At 41.2% G+C, this 20,812-nt stretch overlaps 1 protein-coding gene across 3 annotated transcripts in view; it reads right to left on the minus strand.

Annotated features, from left to right (window-relative positions):
- GRAP2 (GRB2 related adaptor protein 2) overlaps window positions 1–20,812 on the minus strand; it is an 81,432-nt gene that overhangs the window by 11,714 nt on the left and 48,906 nt on the right. For 2 of the 3 annotated variants that reach the window (XM_037390320.1, XM_037390319.1), the window contains exon 2: window positions 2,763–2,865. In XM_037390320.1, coding sequence (XP_037246217.1) covers window positions 2,763–2,840 — 78 coding nt within the window. In that variant the 5' untranslated portion in view covers window positions 2,841–2,865. Of the gene's footprint in view, window positions 1–2,762; window positions 2,866–8,698; window positions 8,770–20,812 lie in introns of those variants that run through there. The other variant, XM_037390318.1, reaches the window with a different exon arrangement.

A 20,812-nucleotide genomic window follows, 5' to 3' on the forward strand; every position in this document is an offset into this window, starting at 1 on the left:
AACAAAGCAATAAAGAAGGCCAAGCAGAATTAGAGGGATTGCTTGTTAACTTTATCCCTTCATCTGAATGCCTGTCCAGGTGGCTGGGGATGCTGTTTGCATGTCTCTGATGTCTGTGAAATGGAGAAATTCAGCTCCGAAAGACTTAATAGGAGTTTAAGGAGCTCTCTCTGCTGCTTTTGATAGTTGGTATCGGAGCATCTCTGTTTCGCAAGGGAGGAAAAAACCTCTGAAAACTCCTTTGACGTGTATGGGCATAAAGGGATATACAGCTATATCTGTGTGTGTGTGTGTGTCATGACTGCACAGATGTTACTGTGTGCTCTCTCATATGTCATTTTGCAAGAGGTTAATTAGTGGGTTAACCCTTCAGCTACCCTGGACATTGCCAAGGTAGATAAAGGGAGGAGGCAAAAAACATTTTAAAGCCACTATTACACTTAAGAGATCGTAGGATAGCAGGAAGCCAGTCCACAGTGCACACTGGAACAGCTTCAAGTGTACCCACATTGAAGTCGAGTGTAATGGTCCTGGGGGACTGCACTGCTGACCAGGGACTGCCCATATTCACTGCTCCCTGGCTGATGGCCCCTGATACAGCCCTCAGCTAGAGGAGAGAGGACGGGAATGCAACCACATTGTGATTTTACTGCAGATGTTGTGGTCTTTGGTGTTCTGTTTGACATTCCAACTCCTGGGACAGAATTCCACTTTATGAAATAGAACATGTTTCTATTCTCTCTGGTTTTGGAGAGGAGCCTGAAAGCATGAGCCGTGACAGTTTTAAAAGGAGAAAGCAAGTGGAAAAGGCTTAATTTAAAATCCATTGTTAACAATAATAATGCATATTTTGTAAGCCAATCCCATGTTTTGGGAGCCCAATGCACATTCTTACTACTTGGTGTTGGCAACAGGATGTTACTCTCTCTGGGGCCAATTCCCCATTGCCTTGCCTGCCACGTAGGCCTTTTTTATGCATCTGGATACAGAAAGGTTGGGAAACAGAAAGCTGTGGAATTTCCTGCTTGTATAGTCACTGCTTCTACCATCCCCAGATACTGGATTAAGGCTCTTTTTTGCTGCTGTGGCCGACCAAAGGGGATGATAGCTACTCCCTCCCTGGTCATGCTCAGGCCCTGCTCTGCTGGCAGTGAAGTTTCCAGAAAGACCCACCTGCTGGTTCTTGGTGCAGGGCTGGCAGGTTTCTCTCAGTATGTCATCCTCTTAGAGAAGGATGTGGGGGGGCTGAGAGGGTGGATTTCCTCCTGTCATTGCTGGTTGAGGGCCTCATGCTTCCTGTTTTCTAATCTCTACATCAATACTGTTCATCTTATCTCCTTCATAAATCAGAAAAGACAGCCAGCAAGCAGCTTGTGCAGGCAGCAGGAGGGGGCTTATGACAGGGTATGAATGTATGTGTGCGTATGCCAGAAGAAAGGTGTTACTCAGGCTAATTTGCTGTTACTATGGCTTGGGCAGCTAAGGTGTTATTTTGTTTACCTCAAGGATGTTAAAGCAAGAGGTAGTCTGACTTTTCTGGTAGTGAAGTCTCTGTGACAACTAATAATAATACTGATATTTAGTGTTACTTGACACTTTTCATCAGTAGCTTCCCACATACTTTGAAAGGAAGCTCTAGCTTATAATGATTTTACAGGAAGGGAAACTGAGGAACAGAAGGAAAACTGATCTAGTCAACACCATCACCCCAGCCAGGGACTTGATGAAAGTCTCTGAGGAAGAAGGTATCAGGTAAAAATCACGGGACAGTAGGGACATGGGGACTACTTTTGATCTAAGGAAGAATTAGAAATGAGAGTGTTCATTTATGCTGAAGAAAGGCAGTGATTTCTCCAGAACCTGCTCATAGCTCTTTGGGAAAAACTGGTATTTGATCTTAATGAGTTCTGGATGCCATCAGCTTTGTCTAAGCTTCAAAAATTAAAAGGCCAATAAAATAAGAAATGGTGGTGATGGATGAGGCAAGGCTGAGACCCAGTATCTTATTAATTGGAATAGCTGGGACCATACAGGGAGGTAGGGTTGGGTTAACAAGAACTGTTCTACCATAACACATGCAAAAACTTTAAAGAGACTCTTAAATACTCTGTATTGTATATGATCAACCCTACTTCTGTCATTCCCTCACTGCTAAATTCCTGCAAGGATGTATATATTGTTAGCCCAAGACCTCTTAAACTCTTCCATTTATGTGTGTAACAGACTGTCTCATGGATTTTCTATTTGCAATTGCCTAAAACCCCTGCAGCAGCTAACAGTAACTACTTACAGTGAAAAGTTAGATAAAAGTTCTATAATGCATAACAACTATCTTTTAAACAGTTTAAGAGCTGGAAATAAGGAAGCCATCCTGCCTGCCTTTAGACATAATTATCTTAAACATAGTCACCCTAGACTACCTATATAGTCAATGGAAACAGACAGGACCCTCAAAATCTGTCCACTGAAGAACTGGATATCTGTTCCAGCAAAGGTACTTATCCTTCCCTGCCGACTACTGGAGGACTGCAGGGCAACTAATTCCATAGTTTATGGGTATAAAATCAAGTGAAGTGGACACAGACTCAAGCAACGTGGGTATTGTTCATTGACCTATAGCAAGCCCTATGGGAGATGAGTATCCTGCAATTTTATCCCAATCTATAGGCATCTGTCTTCATCTGTTTTGCCAAGGCAAATGGGAGCATAGAATGGCAGCTTTCTCGGAAATGCTGTTTAGTCAAGCCTGAAGCTGCACTTACCTTCAGCATATCGCCAGCCTGGAAGCTCAACTCATCCTCTCCAGAGGCACTGAAATCAAACTTGGCGATGGCTTCCATACCGTGTCTTGGTGGCAGAGCAAAGCTGGAAGAAGTATATGCTTGTCAACATCTATGAGCTGCTGGGACTGCTGAGTCTAGCCTCTAGAAAGCTTATAGGCAATGCTGTGATTTATACATGGATGAGCACACACCAGCCATTGGTAGACATTAGTTATTAGACGTGGAAAGACATTAGCAAGTAGAGGAGACGCCTTGGCCAAGAGGCTATAATTAGCTTAAGTCAGTAGTTCAAACAACTTGTTCTGTATGCTTATTCCAACAGATCTCTTTCTCTGCAGCAGTCTCACCAAGAAGTTTGAACACATCACCCAAATAAGCTGGTATCAGGGAAAACCTTCTGCATAGACCAATCAATACGCTGCCACAGTTTCCAATAAAGCAAGTGATTCTGTCATGCAATAGAAGAATGCATTTTTCCTCTGCAGTGACTTACTCTTTATCTCAAGGGTGAGACAAAATGTAGACAAAATGAACGCCCTGCAATAAATACATTTTTTTTCTTGGACGGGGCCACAATAATGAAGGTTGAAAGAGGTTTTTCTCTGTGACAGCTTAGCATGGGTGACCACAAATAGCAGCTAGGAAAAACTGTTTGCAGAAAGGCTGTATCCCCTATTTTGGAGCAAGCAGAGAGTGAAACTGTAGCACTGACAAGTAGCACGCCCTTACTCTACCTCGGTGTTGGTAACCTAGGAGCCTGAAATGTACCAGACAACCTGCAAACCAAAGCCTGCTTTTCATCAGCAGAGCAGATGTGACAGGGGAAGTAGCAACATGAACTTTGCTTCTTCACCACTTCCTGCTCGTGTAACTCAGATGTACCCCAGCAGGACCACTTCTATAATCAAGAGTTACTCCTTTCCCATGGCTGGCTCTTGGGCTCTGCAGCTCAGCTGTGAGACTGCCAGTGACAAGACAAGAAATAGCTAGGCAGTGCCACATTGAGCAAGTGAACTGCTGGTAGATGCTCTTGCAGCCTAACTTGTGAAGACCATCAGACAGCTCCAATATAGAAGTAATTTTTATGGTTACTAAGCTAGGTTCATCTGGGAACAATGACCCTGAAGCCTCTGGCAAAACCAGCCATATTTTATGACTTGAGAAGAAGTGCCAACTTGCCTGACCCAAAACATTCTTAACCAGAAAGTCCTAGAAAGAAACCATATGAAGAACCCTACTTAGAGGGCTATTTCTTGTCTCCTGTTAGAACTGAACCAAGATCCCCAATATATAAAGTACTGATACTGAGCAACCTCCAAAATTATGCCACTTCAAAATCAACAGGGTGCTGTAGCCCCTCGTTCTCTGCAATACCTGCTGTAAGCTTCCCCCTTTGACACACAGCCCAGGGATTTAACCACCTGCGTACCAAGGATCCAGAGCCCATCACTGATACGGTGCAATTTGACTCAAACTGCTGAGAATAAGCTGGGAGAAAGTCTGCAGGGCGAAAATTATAGACTGTTGGGCTGTTATATATTATATATGTATATATAATAATATATAGGGCTGTTAAGACAGCACCAGCAGTAGCCCTGGGATTCAAGAAGAAAAAACACCAGCATGGAAAGATATAAAGTTTCAGAGGAAAAACAAAACCAAAGGAGGTTTAGTTCAGATAGTCAGTCTGGCTGAGGACCAGTCACAAATCATTGGGGTCACCTGAGCTGAGTTGTCAGTGCTATCAGTTCTGGCCCAGCTGGTGGCAGATGGCAACCATGGAGGCTGACTCTTCTGTCCTGATTGATGCTTGCCTCACCAGCAAAAACTCTTCAGGTGCCTTTATACAGGCAACGAGTATGCTAATGCTTAGCCTAATATTTCACTAAATCCTAGCTAGCTTCTGTGTGTGTTAGCTGTAAGAAGCATGTATTTATTGGCTAAGTTGTCTATTTCCTGCTTGCAGAATCCCTTTGCACTTGACTAAAGATGTCCAGGTAAAGTGATCCACAAGAGGGGCTGTAACATCACTGGAGATTAATTCTGAGATATGTTAAATCTCACTTTTAACTATAAAAAGATCTTCACATGCTTTTGGATCTGTTAGCACCCTCTTTTTCACTGCTTATAGGTGAATTTGTATTCACGCGACTGATTGAACTATGTGGCCCCAAGGCAATTTTTTTGTCAGTCCACAGACAGATCTGCTCATTTAGTATTAACCCATCCTATAGCAATTAGGATTGTTTCGGTGCTGGGGCCCCCCATGTAGGTTGGAGTGCTGTCATGGTTTAACCCCAGCCAGCAATAAATACCATGCAGCTGCTTGCTTACTCCACACCCCTACCTTGCCCTGGTGGGATGGAGAAGAGAACTGGAAAAAGGTAAAACCGTGGGTTGAGATGAGAAGAGTTTAATAATTGAAAGAAAGTAAAAATAACCAACAATAATAATAACAACAAAACCAATAATTGTAATGAAGAGGAGCAAGGAATAAAACCCAAGGGAAAAAAAACCCCCAAGTGATGCACAATACAATTGCTCACCACCGGCTGACTGATGCCCAGCCAGTCCCTGAGCAGCTATCGGTGACTCCCAACCAATTCCCCCCAGTCTATATACCAAGCATGATGTTCTGTGGTATGGAATATCCCTTTGGCTAGTTCGGGTCAGCTGTCGTGGCTCTGCTTCCTCCTGTCTTCTTGTGCTCCTGCTCACTGGCAGAACATGGGAAACTTGGAAAGTCCTTGACTTAAAGTAAGCACTGCATAGCAACAACTAAAACATCAGGGTGTTGTCAACATTATTCTCATACTAAATTCAAAACAGTGCTGTATCAGCTACTAAGAAGAAAATTAACTCTATCCCAGCTGAAACCAGGACAAGTACATAGGTCAGTTATGGTCTGCTATATGCCTGCTATTCTAGCTCATTGCCTTAGGGTTTTGTCAATATACATCAATAGTGGAGTATAATCCCTATGTTTTACCAATGTATTTTCAGTCTTCAGCTTTCCAGCTATTCCAACATTTTCATCCCTTTTTCTCGCTGTCGACTTACTGATGCTCTAATTCTTACTTTGGATACTATTTACAGATTTGCAAATATAGCTTAGGTTCATCCTCTGATTGCCCCACTCTTATTCCAGCATTGATGTAACTCTGCAGGTGCAACTCAGGCCTAATCTGAGAACTTTCCTCTGTTCTTGCACTGACATTTTTGGAGCTTCAGTCTACAACCTCCCACAGCCAGCATGCTAACAGAGCATGCATGTATTAAATCAAGGGAATTAACCATTGTGGGCACTAGTTAAACAATGATACTCTTTCATGGAAGAGAACTGAAGAAAAAGGCTAAAGGAGAATTACTTTAATAAGGGATGTTTTTCAGTGTTTTATCTTGCAGCAGTGGGCTGCTGCAGAGAGACCAGAGCCAACAAGGCAGATGATTTGTGGAACTCCTAAGTGTAGACCATTAATCCCAGCTTGAGAGAAAAAAAAAAAAGCCCTCACACTTAAAAACAATAAACTGTTTAAATACAAATCCTGTCTTTGATTTTTGACCCTTAGTCACAGAAGAGACAGTGGGGGTTCTCTCTGCAGGGGGCAAAAGGGGAGAGAGCCTTTAATTTTTCAGTATCTCAAATGTTAAAAGATGTTATTGGAGATGTGACCCCCTCAGAAGGAGAAGGGTTTCTGAAACAGTTAAAATCTTCTCTCTCACCTCCATTTCAATTTCAGCAATCCCAACCTTAGGGAGAGACCAGGAGACAGATACTTCTTCAAACAATCTAACACATGGATTAAATGTGCTTTTCATTGCCAGTGGCTGGATTTAGAAGCGACTCAAATACCATACACAGTGTTGGCTGTGTTGATAAATCAGCAATGCAGTAATACTGTGGCCTTAAGCTCTTCCCCCACCAACTACTAAAGCAACACTAGCCAATAATCCTGTCTTTGAACTCCAGCCTACCACTTCTCGTCACCTGAACTTCAAACCAGTTTGTTTTTGTGATCCTGTTCCTCCTTCCATCTGTAACTTGAGAATTCTCACTCCACATGGGTCAGTGCTGGGCCCTCATGAAAACTCCCCTGCCAGGGGCCCATTCCTCCCCTCTCTGCATGTGCCTGACTTCAAGCACTACCCTGTGACACAGAGAGACAGGTATTTTTACATTATTGTCATAACTTACATTTCTCAAGCACCTTTTGTCCCAAAGGACAGCACTGCAGTTCACAGAGAGACAGATTCTGCTTATAACTAACTGGTACAACTCCTTTAAGCTTTCGAGTAACCAAGGACAGTTTTAGACTGCATAAAGTTCTGTGTGAAAATCACTTTTGTACAGAGTTTAGCATGAAGTCTATGCAATGTTCAAAAGAAGATTTTTCAGTTTGGAGCATGAGTTGACCAGTACTCCCCATTTTGTGCTGGCTTTCTACATGGAGGTGAATTTTCTCTGTGATTCCCTATTGTAGTGAAGCAGATCCAAGGGGCATCAGGCTACTGCAATTCTGTGGGACCAGTGCAGCAGAAGATTGATAAAAGGAAAAATTAAAAGCAGTGTGGCTTTGAGAGCATTAGGGAGGTATTTTAGTTTGGCAGAATGCTATTCTCTGAGCAAGAACATCAGCATTTCTCTGTTGATGAAAAGTGCCAAGGCCTAAATCATGTCAGCACGCAACATATTCTGACAGCAGCATCCCAAAGATTTCAACACCCTACATCAAGCTGGGTCAAAATTCAGTAATAACAATGCCAGGGAAGGTCACCACCTATGAAGAGTTTACCACTTAGGGACTGCCTGGGCTCAGCCCAGCTCAATCTCACATATTAACATATCAACATCACAGACAGAGGGCACAGTTGCAAAAATGTGCCCACTTAAAGGAGCCATATGAACAAAATATTTTATTTTTATGCCTGCAGCATGTGCATTTCCAGCCTGCGGCTCCATCCAGTGAGGTTTTGCACTGAGATACACAGCGTGAGCTACTCTGTCTTTCTTCGGCTCTGCAAGAACAACCTATTGGACTGACAAGCAACCAGGGACAGAATTCAACTCTGAACATCTGTACAGCAGAAACAACAGAGAAGGGACCCGTTATCTACAAGAGCTGTGATAGATAAAAGCTTTGTTTTCACCAGCTAAGCCACATACAAGTGGCATGGGAATATTTCTTTCCAAAAACACAAACCTCTTGCTACAGAGTTAACGGTGCAGCTCCACTGACTGTCAGCGATAAGAGAGTAAAATATATAAGGGAGAACAAGTCACTAAAACACTCAGCACTGTCACATATAAGTCTTAGCTATCCTACCATCCAGAGCAATGCATAATACTTGGGCTGAGCCTCTGTACGCAGACAAAATAAGCCTCCTAGGAACAGGATTCACAGAACAAACAGACTTTCAGGACTCTAACCAACAGCAGTTGGTAAGAAATGCCTCAGACTAGGATGGTGCTTAATCTTCCTGGGGAACTTTGTCTTGGGTCTTCTGTGCTGCGTTCAGTCATGAGAGTAGAGTTGTGCAGCACTGGAGAAGTTGGGAAGCCTGTGCAACAGCAGCCCCAAAGAGAGGAGCACAATACCATGACACTATGAAATCATGAATATTTGTTGTGCCAGAAGGGTTGGTGTGGAAGACTAGGGTGGGGGCAGGCACTTCCTTCTGTTTGCCCACCTCCTCCCTCAGCTTCCAGCTGGTCAGATTTGGCTCAGGCACAGCATTTTTTTCTGCAAAAGCACTGCTCTGTTGTGGAAGCTGATGAACAAGATGGCACTGGGATCCCATGCTCTTTCTCTACCGAGCAGTACTTTACATCTCCTTACAAAACCCTCCTTTCCTCCTTAGTATCTTTCCCACACAGCTCCCCCCACTCAAGTCTCAGAGCCACACTTGCCCCATACCTTGTAGAAGCTCTCCTCTCTTCTGGTGCTTCGCTAGAAAGCAGGAGGTGCGTTACTCTCTAAGGGAAGGAAGAGAAGGAGAGCTGAGCCTGTATCAGGCTCCTCCCCGCAATGACAGTGTACCACATCAGTAATGGGTCCACGTGTGTGGACGAGGACAGTCAGAAATAGGCATGGGGGACAGAGGCACAGAATAGTGTCTGTCACAGGACAGAGCGGGGCACAGACAATTATCAGTCTCTAATGCTGGAAATATTTGGTACACTGCATATTTAAAATGGTGGTGTCAGTTCAAAAGGACCTTCCCTTTGCTGCTGCCTCAGACCAGGCTCATTTAATAGCTGAATGGAAGAGGATCCTGTCCCTCAAAAAGTGCAAGTTCTGCCCAAATAAGGAAAAGAGAAAAGAGTATAGATCTGTTAAGTGAAATGAGACACCCTAAGTTTGTTGAAAAGCGTATCTTGAGGAACAAGTAGCTGAAGACATAAAAACATGTAATAAAATTATTTTCAAAGACAACAGAATCAGGAAGCTTGCCAGAGGGTCCGTAGGGCTGACAGATGATTGAGATGTAAAAAGAGTGCTCAAAGAAGATAAGGATGAAGTACAAAAGCTAAATAAATTCTCTGCATCCATGCATCTTCTGTAGGGATGTAAGGAGGTTCCCACACTGGGGTTTTCTTTGCAGAGAAGAGCCAGGGGAACTGTCTTAATCTGAAGAACTGGAAGAAAAGGTTTTAGGACAAATCAGTAAATGAACAAGAGTAAATCCAAGGATTTGATATTTCAGAAATCTTGACTGAAATCTAAACTGAACATGAAATAGTAAAGGCTGAGCAATTAAACTGCGGCATACAATGTAAGACCTAACCCAGCCTCTGTACTAGAACTAGAAAAAGCAGCAAACACAATGCCTGTGATTGAAAAGCATTTTGAGGGGATGCAAGGGGCAGAAGGTCTGACTTCTGTATGCCTGGAATTGGTAGAAAAGATACTGAAGAAAAGAATTACTGGCCATAAAGGAGAAATGACATAGCAATTGCCCCTCACATAGCTTTTGTAGAAGGAAGTCATACTGCACAAATCTGATTGAGTTCTTTGAAGGAGCAGATAAGCATGTGGATAGGAGTGATCACTTGATATAAACCTTGCATTTCTAAAGCCTTTTTGATGGAGTCTCTCACTGAAGGCTCTTAAAAAAACAACCTCCTAAGTGCTCAAAGAGTAAAAGGGAAGGTCCTATAGGGACTTACAACTGAGTAAGTTGGGAAACAATTTGAATGAGCTGTTCAACAGATTCATAAATGATCTGGAAAAAATGAAGTGACAAAGCTTACTGATGAGAAAAAAATGTCAAGGTAATACAAATTAAATCTGCTCAAAGATGGTGATGGTGGAGATGGTTTTCAAAACACTGTTGAAGTGCAAGATGAATCTCAGCACCAATGACTGCAAAGTAATGGACATGGGAATGAACAACTGTAACTATATGAACACAGCAACAAACTTAAAACTAGCAATTACCACACAGGAAAGATACCTTTGGATTGCTGTGGATAGTTCCATCAAAGTGTCAGCTCAGTGGAAGTCAAAAAGGCAGGTTAGGAAATGTCAGGAAAGCGATAGAGAACAAAACAGAAAGCAACATTATGTCACTGTACAGATCACTGGGGCACCTGTTTGAGTATTTGTAACTTGAATATAGTTCTTACCCCTCCATTTAAAAAATGAGACAGTAGCATTAGAAATAGCAGAGGAAAGTAATTCAGGCAAAATTCAGACCAAAGCAACAGAAAGTTTCTGAACAAGGAAGGACCAAATTAAACAGACTAGGATCCTTCATCCTAGGAAAAAAGTTTAACAGAGGGATAAATACAAAAGCAATGTAGAAAATGATGAGAATCATGGAAAAGGCAAACAGGAATTTTTATTCACAATTTCTCATAACTTAAGCACTAGGAGCTCATTCTCAAGAGTGTCAGGATCTGGGAGGGCCTAGTGAAAGAAGCTTCACAGTGCACTTGCCCTGTTCTTACCCCCCAAACTGCTGTTGCTGGGACCCATAAACTCATGCAATTCATCCTTTCTTATGGGCCATAGTACTTCACAAAAAACACCACAATGTGCAAGTCTAAGACAATCAGTCCAGCAGCAGGCAGTGGCAGTCCCCATACACACCATCCTTTGGGGAGGGACTAATCTCCCTGGAATACCGGCTACTTAAAACAGGGGTAAGCTGTAAGTTATGAAGCGCTCAAACCAGTAAGGGGTAGAAACCATGAGAATTGCCTCTGAAGAGGATAATGCCCAATGTATTTTGCTGAAATAATATACAGGTGCAGGGGGCCACAGAAAGAGTACAGCAGCTAGCTCTTACTGTGAAAAGTTTTACATGTGGCTATCATTGTACATGTCAGGAATATACACCTCTTTACAGGAAAGTGGGACACCAATCCTCACAGTCTTCTTGGTTTTAAGTTATGTTTGTTCTCATGCTCTGTGAATGGCCTGACAGATTACACTATGCTACACGTTAGAACGACCTATTTTCTCTGTTTCTACCATGATGTGATCTAATGGGCCCCCCAGCAAGAACGCTGCTGTGAGCTGTCACTTATGTTTGCTGCCTGACAACGTCACAAAACACTGGTATGGATTCCTGTTACGTATCCAGAAATATTCCATGACAATAATAAATCTATTTAATATCAAGCCATAAAAGATGTGGCTTTCTATACCATAAACAGAACACTCAGTAGTGGCAAGGCCTCAACATTGAGAAAGGATAGGAAATAACTATTTTTCTTTCTTCTCCATTCCTATATGCTCCTCCCCTGTCACAGTTATGGTAGTATGTTAACATCTTCACCATGTGCAATACATGCATCACAGCTATGTTGAAAAATAGGAGGAAACACCCAGATATTTCAGCTATAACTAATGTAAAAAAACCTTATGGGAAGGGCATTAGACCCCATGCTTCCATGTTTTAGCCAGTCTGTTAGACAGTTGGATAAAGCCAAGCTTAGGCAGACAGGTTATTCCACAACTACCTACTTCAGATTTCTTATGTCATCATCTATTAGTGGCAGAATCCAGGTGGGATAGCTGAACCGTGGCTATGATACTGTCTGGGAAGACCTATATTTAAAGAGCTTAATGCAGATAAACTTACCCCTACTTTTACACTCAGGTGAATGATCCAAAATAGAGGTATTTGCAAACATGTCTGAAAACTGCCTAAGAACATATTGGCTCACAAAAATTTTAGTCATTTCTGGCTGGGTTTGAATTTTCAAGAGAGAAAACTTTTTCCAAGGCACTTTTCCACTTTAATTTCTATCTGGAAAGCATGGGAGTAGCCAGAAAGAAAAGAAAACAAAAAGGAAAAGAAAAGAAGGAAAGCAAAGGAAAAAAAAGGTTATTTCCAATAAAACATATAAACCAACTATTTTGCCTACTCTGAATTGTTCGGGTTCATAATATATGAAAAAGTAAGTGGCTAGGCTTTGTCTTCAGTGTAAACTACTTCCCCGTGTTCTTAATTAGTTTGCCTTCAGAAAATAACATTGCCAACAAGGGAAACAGAAGTTAAAGTATCGAAACAAGCGAGATTTTTATTGTTATATTTTGTTGTTAGTAATAACTCAGCATCTGTGGATTCAGGAGCATCAGGGCTGTAAATCCACATAAAGCTGAATGTTATGAATGGAAGCTGTCTGGTCTTTCCCAATCTTCCATCTATTCCTGTCCCCATATTCAGATATGCTTCACACACAGCAATTCATCCTCTCTCACCGCTTTGCTTTCTGCAAACAGCTGCTCAAGCTGTCCACAGTGACAGGTCATTAGTAGGCAGTTATTTTTTTCAGGATTGAGTGCACAGGAGTGGCAGTGCTATAAATGCTGCTCTGCAGAGCTCCGTGAACTGATCTGGGCAGAGCTCTGTCCCAATTTGCTATGCTTCCTGTTAGCAAAGATTGTCTTAAAAGCTCTGCACCTTGTTGCTCACCTGTAGTGATCCTCTTTGATCATGTTCTAGGATTTTCAAACAGCTCAGTCATCAGCTGCATATTCTAGTGCTGGTCTTGTCACCATCACCCTCACAAACCACATTCAGTTTAGCTGGTATGACTACAGCCTACTGTGCTTGCACATGTGGTACAACTTTTAATTAAAGGTGTGAAGCCTTTTCTTACAGGAATAAGCTTTAACTGTAAGAGTACTGTTCTAATTCTACAGGTGTTCATGCACTAGGAGAATATACAACTTTACCTTCCTGGTACTATCGATGTAGCACCATTTATTGCAAGGAGATCTGGCTTTAATCTTGAACAACAGTGTTCTTTTCCTATTTGATTCATGCAACCCTTCCCATCATTTTGCTAATTCATCTCTAGAGGTACCCTCTACTATTCTGGCTGATGAGCATCTCTGCACTTCTGAGAGATTTTTCTTTGGGAATATATTGCTATGATCCCCTAGTTTTCTATTTTAAAGAAGTATTGGCAAACTTGACAATATTAAATATTTTCTTCAAATCCCTCAAAACCTGCCAACTTTCTCTTCTGTGTTCCCTACCCTATAACTCCTGATTACTGAATTATTAGTGTCTCACTAATAGCTTTTTGTATTTAATCAGTTAAGTTCTCTACCTTCTGCATTTGTAGGGCGATTACACTGAGCCATGCTCGTGACATCCCAGATTATCATCTTGACACAGAATCACAAGAACTGAACTGTCGCAGAACTGACTGGATTAGCAGAGGAAGAAAGGGCATATTACAAAAGAGAAAGGGAAGATTTAACTTTTACTTTCCTGCCAACAATTCTCCTGGATTTCTTTAGACTTGTTTTAATGGCTGCATTGCTGCCCAAGAGTCCAGATAGAAGCAACTTCCTTACAGCTTCTGTGTTGTCACCTACTCTGAGGACACATAGCCAAAGTGTGCCTGCTCTGTTATGTAGTGTTCTGCGCCAGAGGTTTTCAGCTTGGGCCCATGAACTACATTTTAAGGATCAGCAGATGAGACCAAAGAAGATCCAGCTCACAGTCAAGGAAGCCTCTGTTCACCACACAGCAATTTGTGCCTTTGCTGGGAAATCTGGGTGAATCTGCAAGCCCAAATGTTGAAGACCACAGGAAAAGATTAACAGAATATGCTCCTCATAACAGCACTTTTTTCCAAGCCTGTCCTACATTTAGCTCACCTAAGAGCTAAAAAGGACCAGTTACTCAGGGCAAGAAACCATGGATCCCACAGCCTGACCTCTGCTCTGGAGCCTTACTCCAACAGGACTACTTTCTGATCACACTCAGCACTGAAACAGATCTAAGAAACCTTTCTCCTCCTTACTGCTTTCTTGGGAGCCAATACCACCTCTTTCAGAGGCTCTTAAGAATTAACCAGTTGGTCTCCACCAACATGTATGAACTATACCAAGTTACATCTGCAGCAATTTTGGCACATCTGACATTATAATACATTGGGATAATTCTCTTTACAGTGTTCAAATCCAAAAAAACCAGCCAGGTGAAGACAGAGAAGCGCTGTTACCGACAGAAAAAGGAGCCTCTTCCCAGTGTTTATGATTTGTTTATTATCATTGCTTCTGAATACTAATAAGTAGCAAAATAAGTCCTAGAGGCTGTTGCAATGGTATCATGTGCGTCCCTGAAAGATAAACATGGCAAAAATACAGAGGTCCGACATCTAGGCCATTATGATGGTAGCTAATTTTGTCATCATACTACTAGAATTCGAAGTTCAGATAAGCTAAGCAGGGGCTGTGTGCCCATCAAGCCAAAATCAACATGGGCTACACGAGCTGCTGATTTTCTTCTTTGCTGCAAGCAAGTGGTAGAAGGAGAAAGGAAGGGAGAGAAAGAAAAAGAGACCTTTCTTCAGTGATTTGAATCTAGTGCTGGAGTGTTCAACAAAACATTCCTTTCCAGAATTTAAATTCTCCCTTTGATGAGCACCTAGTGACTCAGTGGGATTTGCTAAACTTCCATTTGAAGCTAGAGAAAAGTAATCTTACTCTTTATTTCTTCCCCCACCCTCTGCTACACCCTTCTAATCATGATAAATATATCTAAACATGCCTGATTAAGCCAGACAGATGATACGCCCCTAATCTGAACTGATCAGGGCTCTGGAGCTGCCAAAGTGAACCTGCTGTCTTTCTATCAGACAGAGCAATAAGGGGTCGGTAATGCAGCTCCATTAACTGCTTCCCACAGAATGAATTTTCCCTGACTGCTCCCAAAGAGCAGACACTTGAGGAATGCCGCCTGATGGGAAGTTGCTTTGAATGGTCTCTTTTGGCACAATTGTCAAGCAGCTCCTTCTCAAGCCCTACAGACAAACAACTGAAGTATAAAAAATGTAGCCACTTCCTTCTGTGCTACTTTTTCATATCTTATCTAGCTAACTGCCTCTCAATTTTTCTCATCTCCTTTTGGTAAGCTTCAGCACTGGCTGATACGTGTTATACTGCAAGCGTGTGGTTATCAGAATAACAATCCTTTTCCTACTGTGCATATGCATATGTATGCAAGGGATCTATCTACTTTTGTGTACTGGTGGAGATTGCATTTTGTGGATTCACAGAATTTAGGGCCACAACAGACTACTATATAAATATACCACATCGATATATTAACACACCTCGTGCGTTTAGTATATTTGCACTAATATTGAAGGTTCATTGGAGGATAAATGGATATAGATCTCAGAACAAGTGCAAGAATGTACACCTCTGAATTTGTTCTGGAATCTATGTGCATGCACATACATCTACTTCCATGCAGGTGTAGCTCTTTATGATCTTTATCCTCTCAGAAGATGTACTCTTAGTAAAAAGACTGCAGTTGAGATGGATCTGAGAGGTGTCAGACAATGTTCAGGCTCTGCGAAATCCAGTCTTGGGACTACTTACCCAAAAACTGGTCTTTGATATAATTACAAGTACCTTCAAACCCTCTCTGAATCACACCAGCTGTGATCAGCTCCAGGGTACAGTTCTGCTAGCAACAAGTCTAATGGAGAATTATACTTCTCAAATTTATCATACAAGAGACTGGGATGAGGAGTGATGTTATATTTCAGACATGTTTCATCAGGATTTTCCAAAAGTCATTTTCAAAGCAAAGGAGTCAAAACAGAATCAAGCATCTGTTACCTTGAGACTTGATAAAAACCAACCAACCAACCAACAAACCACAGACAATAAACCTTACAATTAGATCCAGATACTCCAAGGTGCTTTCCTTATATTTGGGTATCTAAATAAGGGAAAGAATACTTAAGATTCATTATCTCCAGCTTTAACTGTCAGAGAGTTCCAAAAAACAGACACTATCCAACACACTGTTCTGTAAATCTGAGCTCTTGTACTGTTACTAAGAGCTGAGCAATTCTGGCATTCATGCAGGTCTGCACAAGAAGATGCACAAACTAGATGTGCATGTGAATGGTAAATTCCCTTTGTCTATGCGTGATCACGCATTTCACAATGTGAAATGGAAATCTACAAAAAAAATCTGTAAATATTTGTGCTAAAGTAGGAGTAAGTTCACCTTATGTCTTTGGCTCATTTCCACAGCAGTTAAACTCCTCTTTTCATGTGTAAAAATGAAGGATGGAACAGAAAGCTATCATTTCTTTATTTCTGGGCATAGCACAACTTGGAGATTTCATTACATTAAGGCATTAACCCAATCTGGTAAAAATAGTTTTTAATCTTATATTGGACTCTACTATATAGCAATACATTTGAGTGGGTTATGCGAACAAAATGATATGCAAATCTGCTAGTATATACTGCTGGGTACATAATATTATGTTTCAAATCAGCTACTGCATGTTTCTTTGATCAGGCCAGCTGATAAAATTTTGTGTAAAATGGGAAGAAGTGCAAGATCAGTGATGAAACTGCTACTTTCCTTGGTGTTTTTTTCTGTTAGATTAATCCTGGCAGCATGGGTAATTGTGCAAAATCTGGAACTCTAGTACTAAAATTACATTGTGTGTCAACAGATACAGCTTTGTACAAAAGCAGAGCTACAGTTAGCTCAGCAAGGAAAGGTAGCATTTCTTTGTAATTTTAACCATAAATCTATTTTTGTACAAAATTGCATCTGACTGCACAAGTTGTGTTTTTTTACTGAAAAGTTTGCCTCACTTCTTTTCCCTTATATATTTTTCCTCTTCTCTTGTGCTTTTATTTAAAAGAGAGTTCAACATACATTTAGCTACGATAATCTAAGCACAAATGTAGTAAATCTGATAATTAGATTCCCAGAGCCCTCTTACCTTGCACATGTTACACATAATTTCAGCTCGCAGCCACCTTTGCTCTGAGAAGATCTGATATACTTTACATATAAAGCTTCACATTTAAGTAAGGGCAGAGAAATTGAAATGCTACCAGCAATATGTGCTATGTGGTATAATGAGCACTGCTGTGGTACGTTCGTTGTGTAATGTCACCGCTTGCACATTTACCTTCCCAGCCTCTGTGTTGTATTAACTATGTTTTTTCTGCTTAATGGATCTTCACGGTTCAACTTACATTTAAACACAGAACCCCTTTTACAAAGCCTAAGTGCTACAAAAGAGCCTTTCTATAAATTGAAGTCAGCCCATATACGTCTGCATTTGAGAATGCTTCTGAAAGGGTTTTGAAAGCAATCAATTAGAATAATTCATACATTTGAAGATGCAACTTCAACAGTCAATCCAATTTTTCTTCTCTTTATAAGGTAAATGTGAATGCCAGCTTGTTACTATTTCTGGGGTTTGTCTCTGCACAGCAATCACACCATTTTAAGTGGAAGTGTGGAACATATTTCATGTTTGTCTATGCATTTTTTAGTTCACTTGGATTACGATACCTTTGAAATTCAAGTACAGCAGCAGTTCCTGAATGATTTAACATGTAGACATTTTTACTCTGAAGTAGGAACAACTCATTCTTGTTTATCTTAATTCATAATCAAGTTATACCAAATTGGAATAGATTCTCATCACTTGGAATAAAAATACCCAGGTCATACCCTGATGCAGGAATATTTGTTACTGAACTAACATGCAGACCAAGACACAATTAGGCACATAAAGTTCCTTATAGGTAGATCAGTCCCGGCATCCTACGTTTCCCATTCCTACAGCGTGGGCACCTTCACGGCAATGAGGCTAACTGGAACCTCACTGTGCAACCCCCGTACACACTGCAGAAATAATCACGGTCCCACTCCTCCAGTGAGCAAGTGATCGATTGCTGCTCTGCAGCAGGGAACCACACAGCCTTCAGACTATTCAATAGATTACATGTGGCAAAAAGGGAACACTGCGCAAAGGGTGTGAATGAGTCATTCAACATTTCAGGTTGACTTAAGTTTTTCTGCTGCATTTATTTCTAATCTTGATGTGCTATCCACATTTGCATGTTAAGCAGGACGGGAAGAAAGATTTAAATTATTTGCTACAATACACACATGGAAAACAGCAGACTCTGCATGTGTATGGGAATGTGGGATTACATGCATGACTGGGTGAATGCAGCATCATGTGAAGTGCCTTTTCTACCCTCATACAGGAGCAGGTGTTCTGCATGCAAGCCTGAACACATCCCAGCAAAAGTATGTTTGAACATGTGCATCTTTAGGAATCTGATTATAAATGAAAGATGTTCACTTGCAGTATGCCTGAATGGAGGAACAGAAGTCCCAGCACATACTTCAGGTGATGTGTGTGGCGTTTTCTTTGGCAAGTACAAATCCGAGCAACTGTGAATGAGCTGGTCTGTGTACGCTTGGAGGGTAGGTATGTGTTGTGTGCATGTGGGTGACAAGGAGCACCCGTGAGCATGAGCAGGTGTCAGCTGAAGCTGGAATTTATATGTTAGTCAAACACAGCCAGCAGTGAACCACCTACTTAAAGATTTCTATGGAAAGAATACATGGCAACCTCTCAACTATACTCCTTCACTCCTGATTAGGCTTCCAGTTTAAAGTGCAAGTTTGCAGAAAGTCTGAACTCTTATAGCTCATCCTGGAGTCTGTTTGATCCATGCATATTTAGAAACTGTAAGCATTAAGCCGTTTTAAAGTACATGCTCACCTCTGAGGATTAGGAGCCCCACCAGTTCAAGCACTTGGGTTTGAAACTCTGCACAAAGACACTGACTTAGCTCTCGTTTAAGAAAAAAAAAATAGCTATCAGTACGGAGACAAAGATCCTGGTGTAATTCCTCACAGAAAATATTTTCCAAGGATGAAGAGGCAAACATAAGGTACTTCATGAGATACTCATGGCTATGTCACAAGGACTCAGTGCTTTAAACTGAAGATAGAGGATCCCACTGTGCATATGGAATCAGTGGGCCACACAGGAACTAATTCTTGAGATGAAATATCAGTTGCGTGGGGCAAGCAGAGCTCTGGTATCTTGCCTCAAGCTAAAAACAGTCAGGTTTGGTTTTGCACAGAGCTAACAATGTATCTGCATCCAGAGCAACAGACTTGCAGGGTGTCACATATGTAAAGGGCACTGCCATGATCCACATTACTGTTTTTGGGGTTTTTTTGGTAATATTCAGATTATTGTGTCCTTTAAATTATTAATATTATTTTACTGCATAAAGCACTGCAGATCCTCTTCCCTGCCTCTATTCTGCAAGTTACTGATACCATGCTCAATTAACTTTGGTGTATGAATATAGGATGGACATTGTCTCTCTCAGTTTCAGTAATTTTTCCTGAGTGCCACAGTTTGCATACAAACCACTGAATGGTGGTACTTAAATCTCCAAGTAAAAATGCTTTAATGGAAACAAAAGTGCACATTCATGATGTTTGTATTCTAGTCATATTAAGTATCATGTGCTTCATTATCTGAAAGCCTAAACATTGGGCCTGGTCTACACAGATTTTTAAATAAAGAAATGGGTGCAATTCTGGTTCAAAAAGTTTAGAGCAAATGTATTTGTACAGTTGTTTGGGTGGCAATTGCAGGCATATTATTTCAATTCCAATTTACCCCCTTGTTTTGGTGTTTGTATTGGCTTTGTACAGAACATAAAAAGGAATGAGATGGAAATCCAATTTTCCTTAGCGAATACACTCCAAAGCACACTTATGGAGGTACATAAAGGTCTAGCAGCCATTGGTACTGGTAACAAAATGAGGGGAGACTCCACACAAAAGGACTCTGAATAACCCATGAGGGTCTTGAGTAGCAGTGGGAACTCTGGGTGTGCTAAGGATGCCATAGCATAGGCAATCAGGGCAGAGGCACAACATGATCCACAACAGCTGCAAACCAGTTCACAGACCCCCTGAGAACTGTGGTCCTACCAATTCACTTAATCATGGGCTTAATTGTTTTACCTTGACTTTGTTCTCAGGCTGAGAAATGGGTGTGTGCATATTGGAAGAAGCCAGTTGCTGTATTCAACATTATGTTACAGTTTATGAGAAGAGGACAACATGCTATTTCTTACACAAGACAATCATGCACAGTTGTTCCTACAGTTATGCTCCAGAATACACTGTGCTGATGGCAGTGCTGTCATCTAAGAATCACCTTGTGAAAAAGAGTTGAAGGCAAAAAAATATTAAAAAGTCAGGAAATTAATATCATATTGACAACCTGTTGGATTGGTTATTGTATTTCTATTTTTCTATCTCTTTTCCTTACCCTTTCACAGTCTTCCCTATTCATAATGCAAACTACTTGAAGCAAGTGGTATTCTTCCATATGATGCAATTTAACAAAAACCAATGGGTCAGAGCTGTCTATAGAATCATATGATAATTAGATTAAAGGAGATCTGTGGAGATCATCTAGTTCAAGCCCCTGCTCACAGCAGCGTTAACTTTGAAATTATACAAGATGAAAATGTAAGCTGATTTTTCTACGGTGATTACTCTAATGGAACACCAGTCTCATTCAGGCAATGATATCTGCGTGTCTAGATCAAAGACATGGAAAATCATTTAGGTAGAAAATCTGCTTTAAATGATTTGAGATTTCTTTTCAATATCCATTTATAAGGTGATACTGACTTCAGTGCTAATGGTTATGTATTATCAAAACACACACAAAA

This window comes from Falco rusticolus, chromosome 5 (assembly GCF_015220075.1).
Source record: "Falco rusticolus isolate bFalRus1 chromosome 5, bFalRus1.pri, whole genome shotgun sequence".
In the NCBI taxonomy this organism is placed as follows: Eukaryota; Metazoa; Chordata; class Aves; order Falconiformes; family Falconidae; genus Falco; species Falco rusticolus.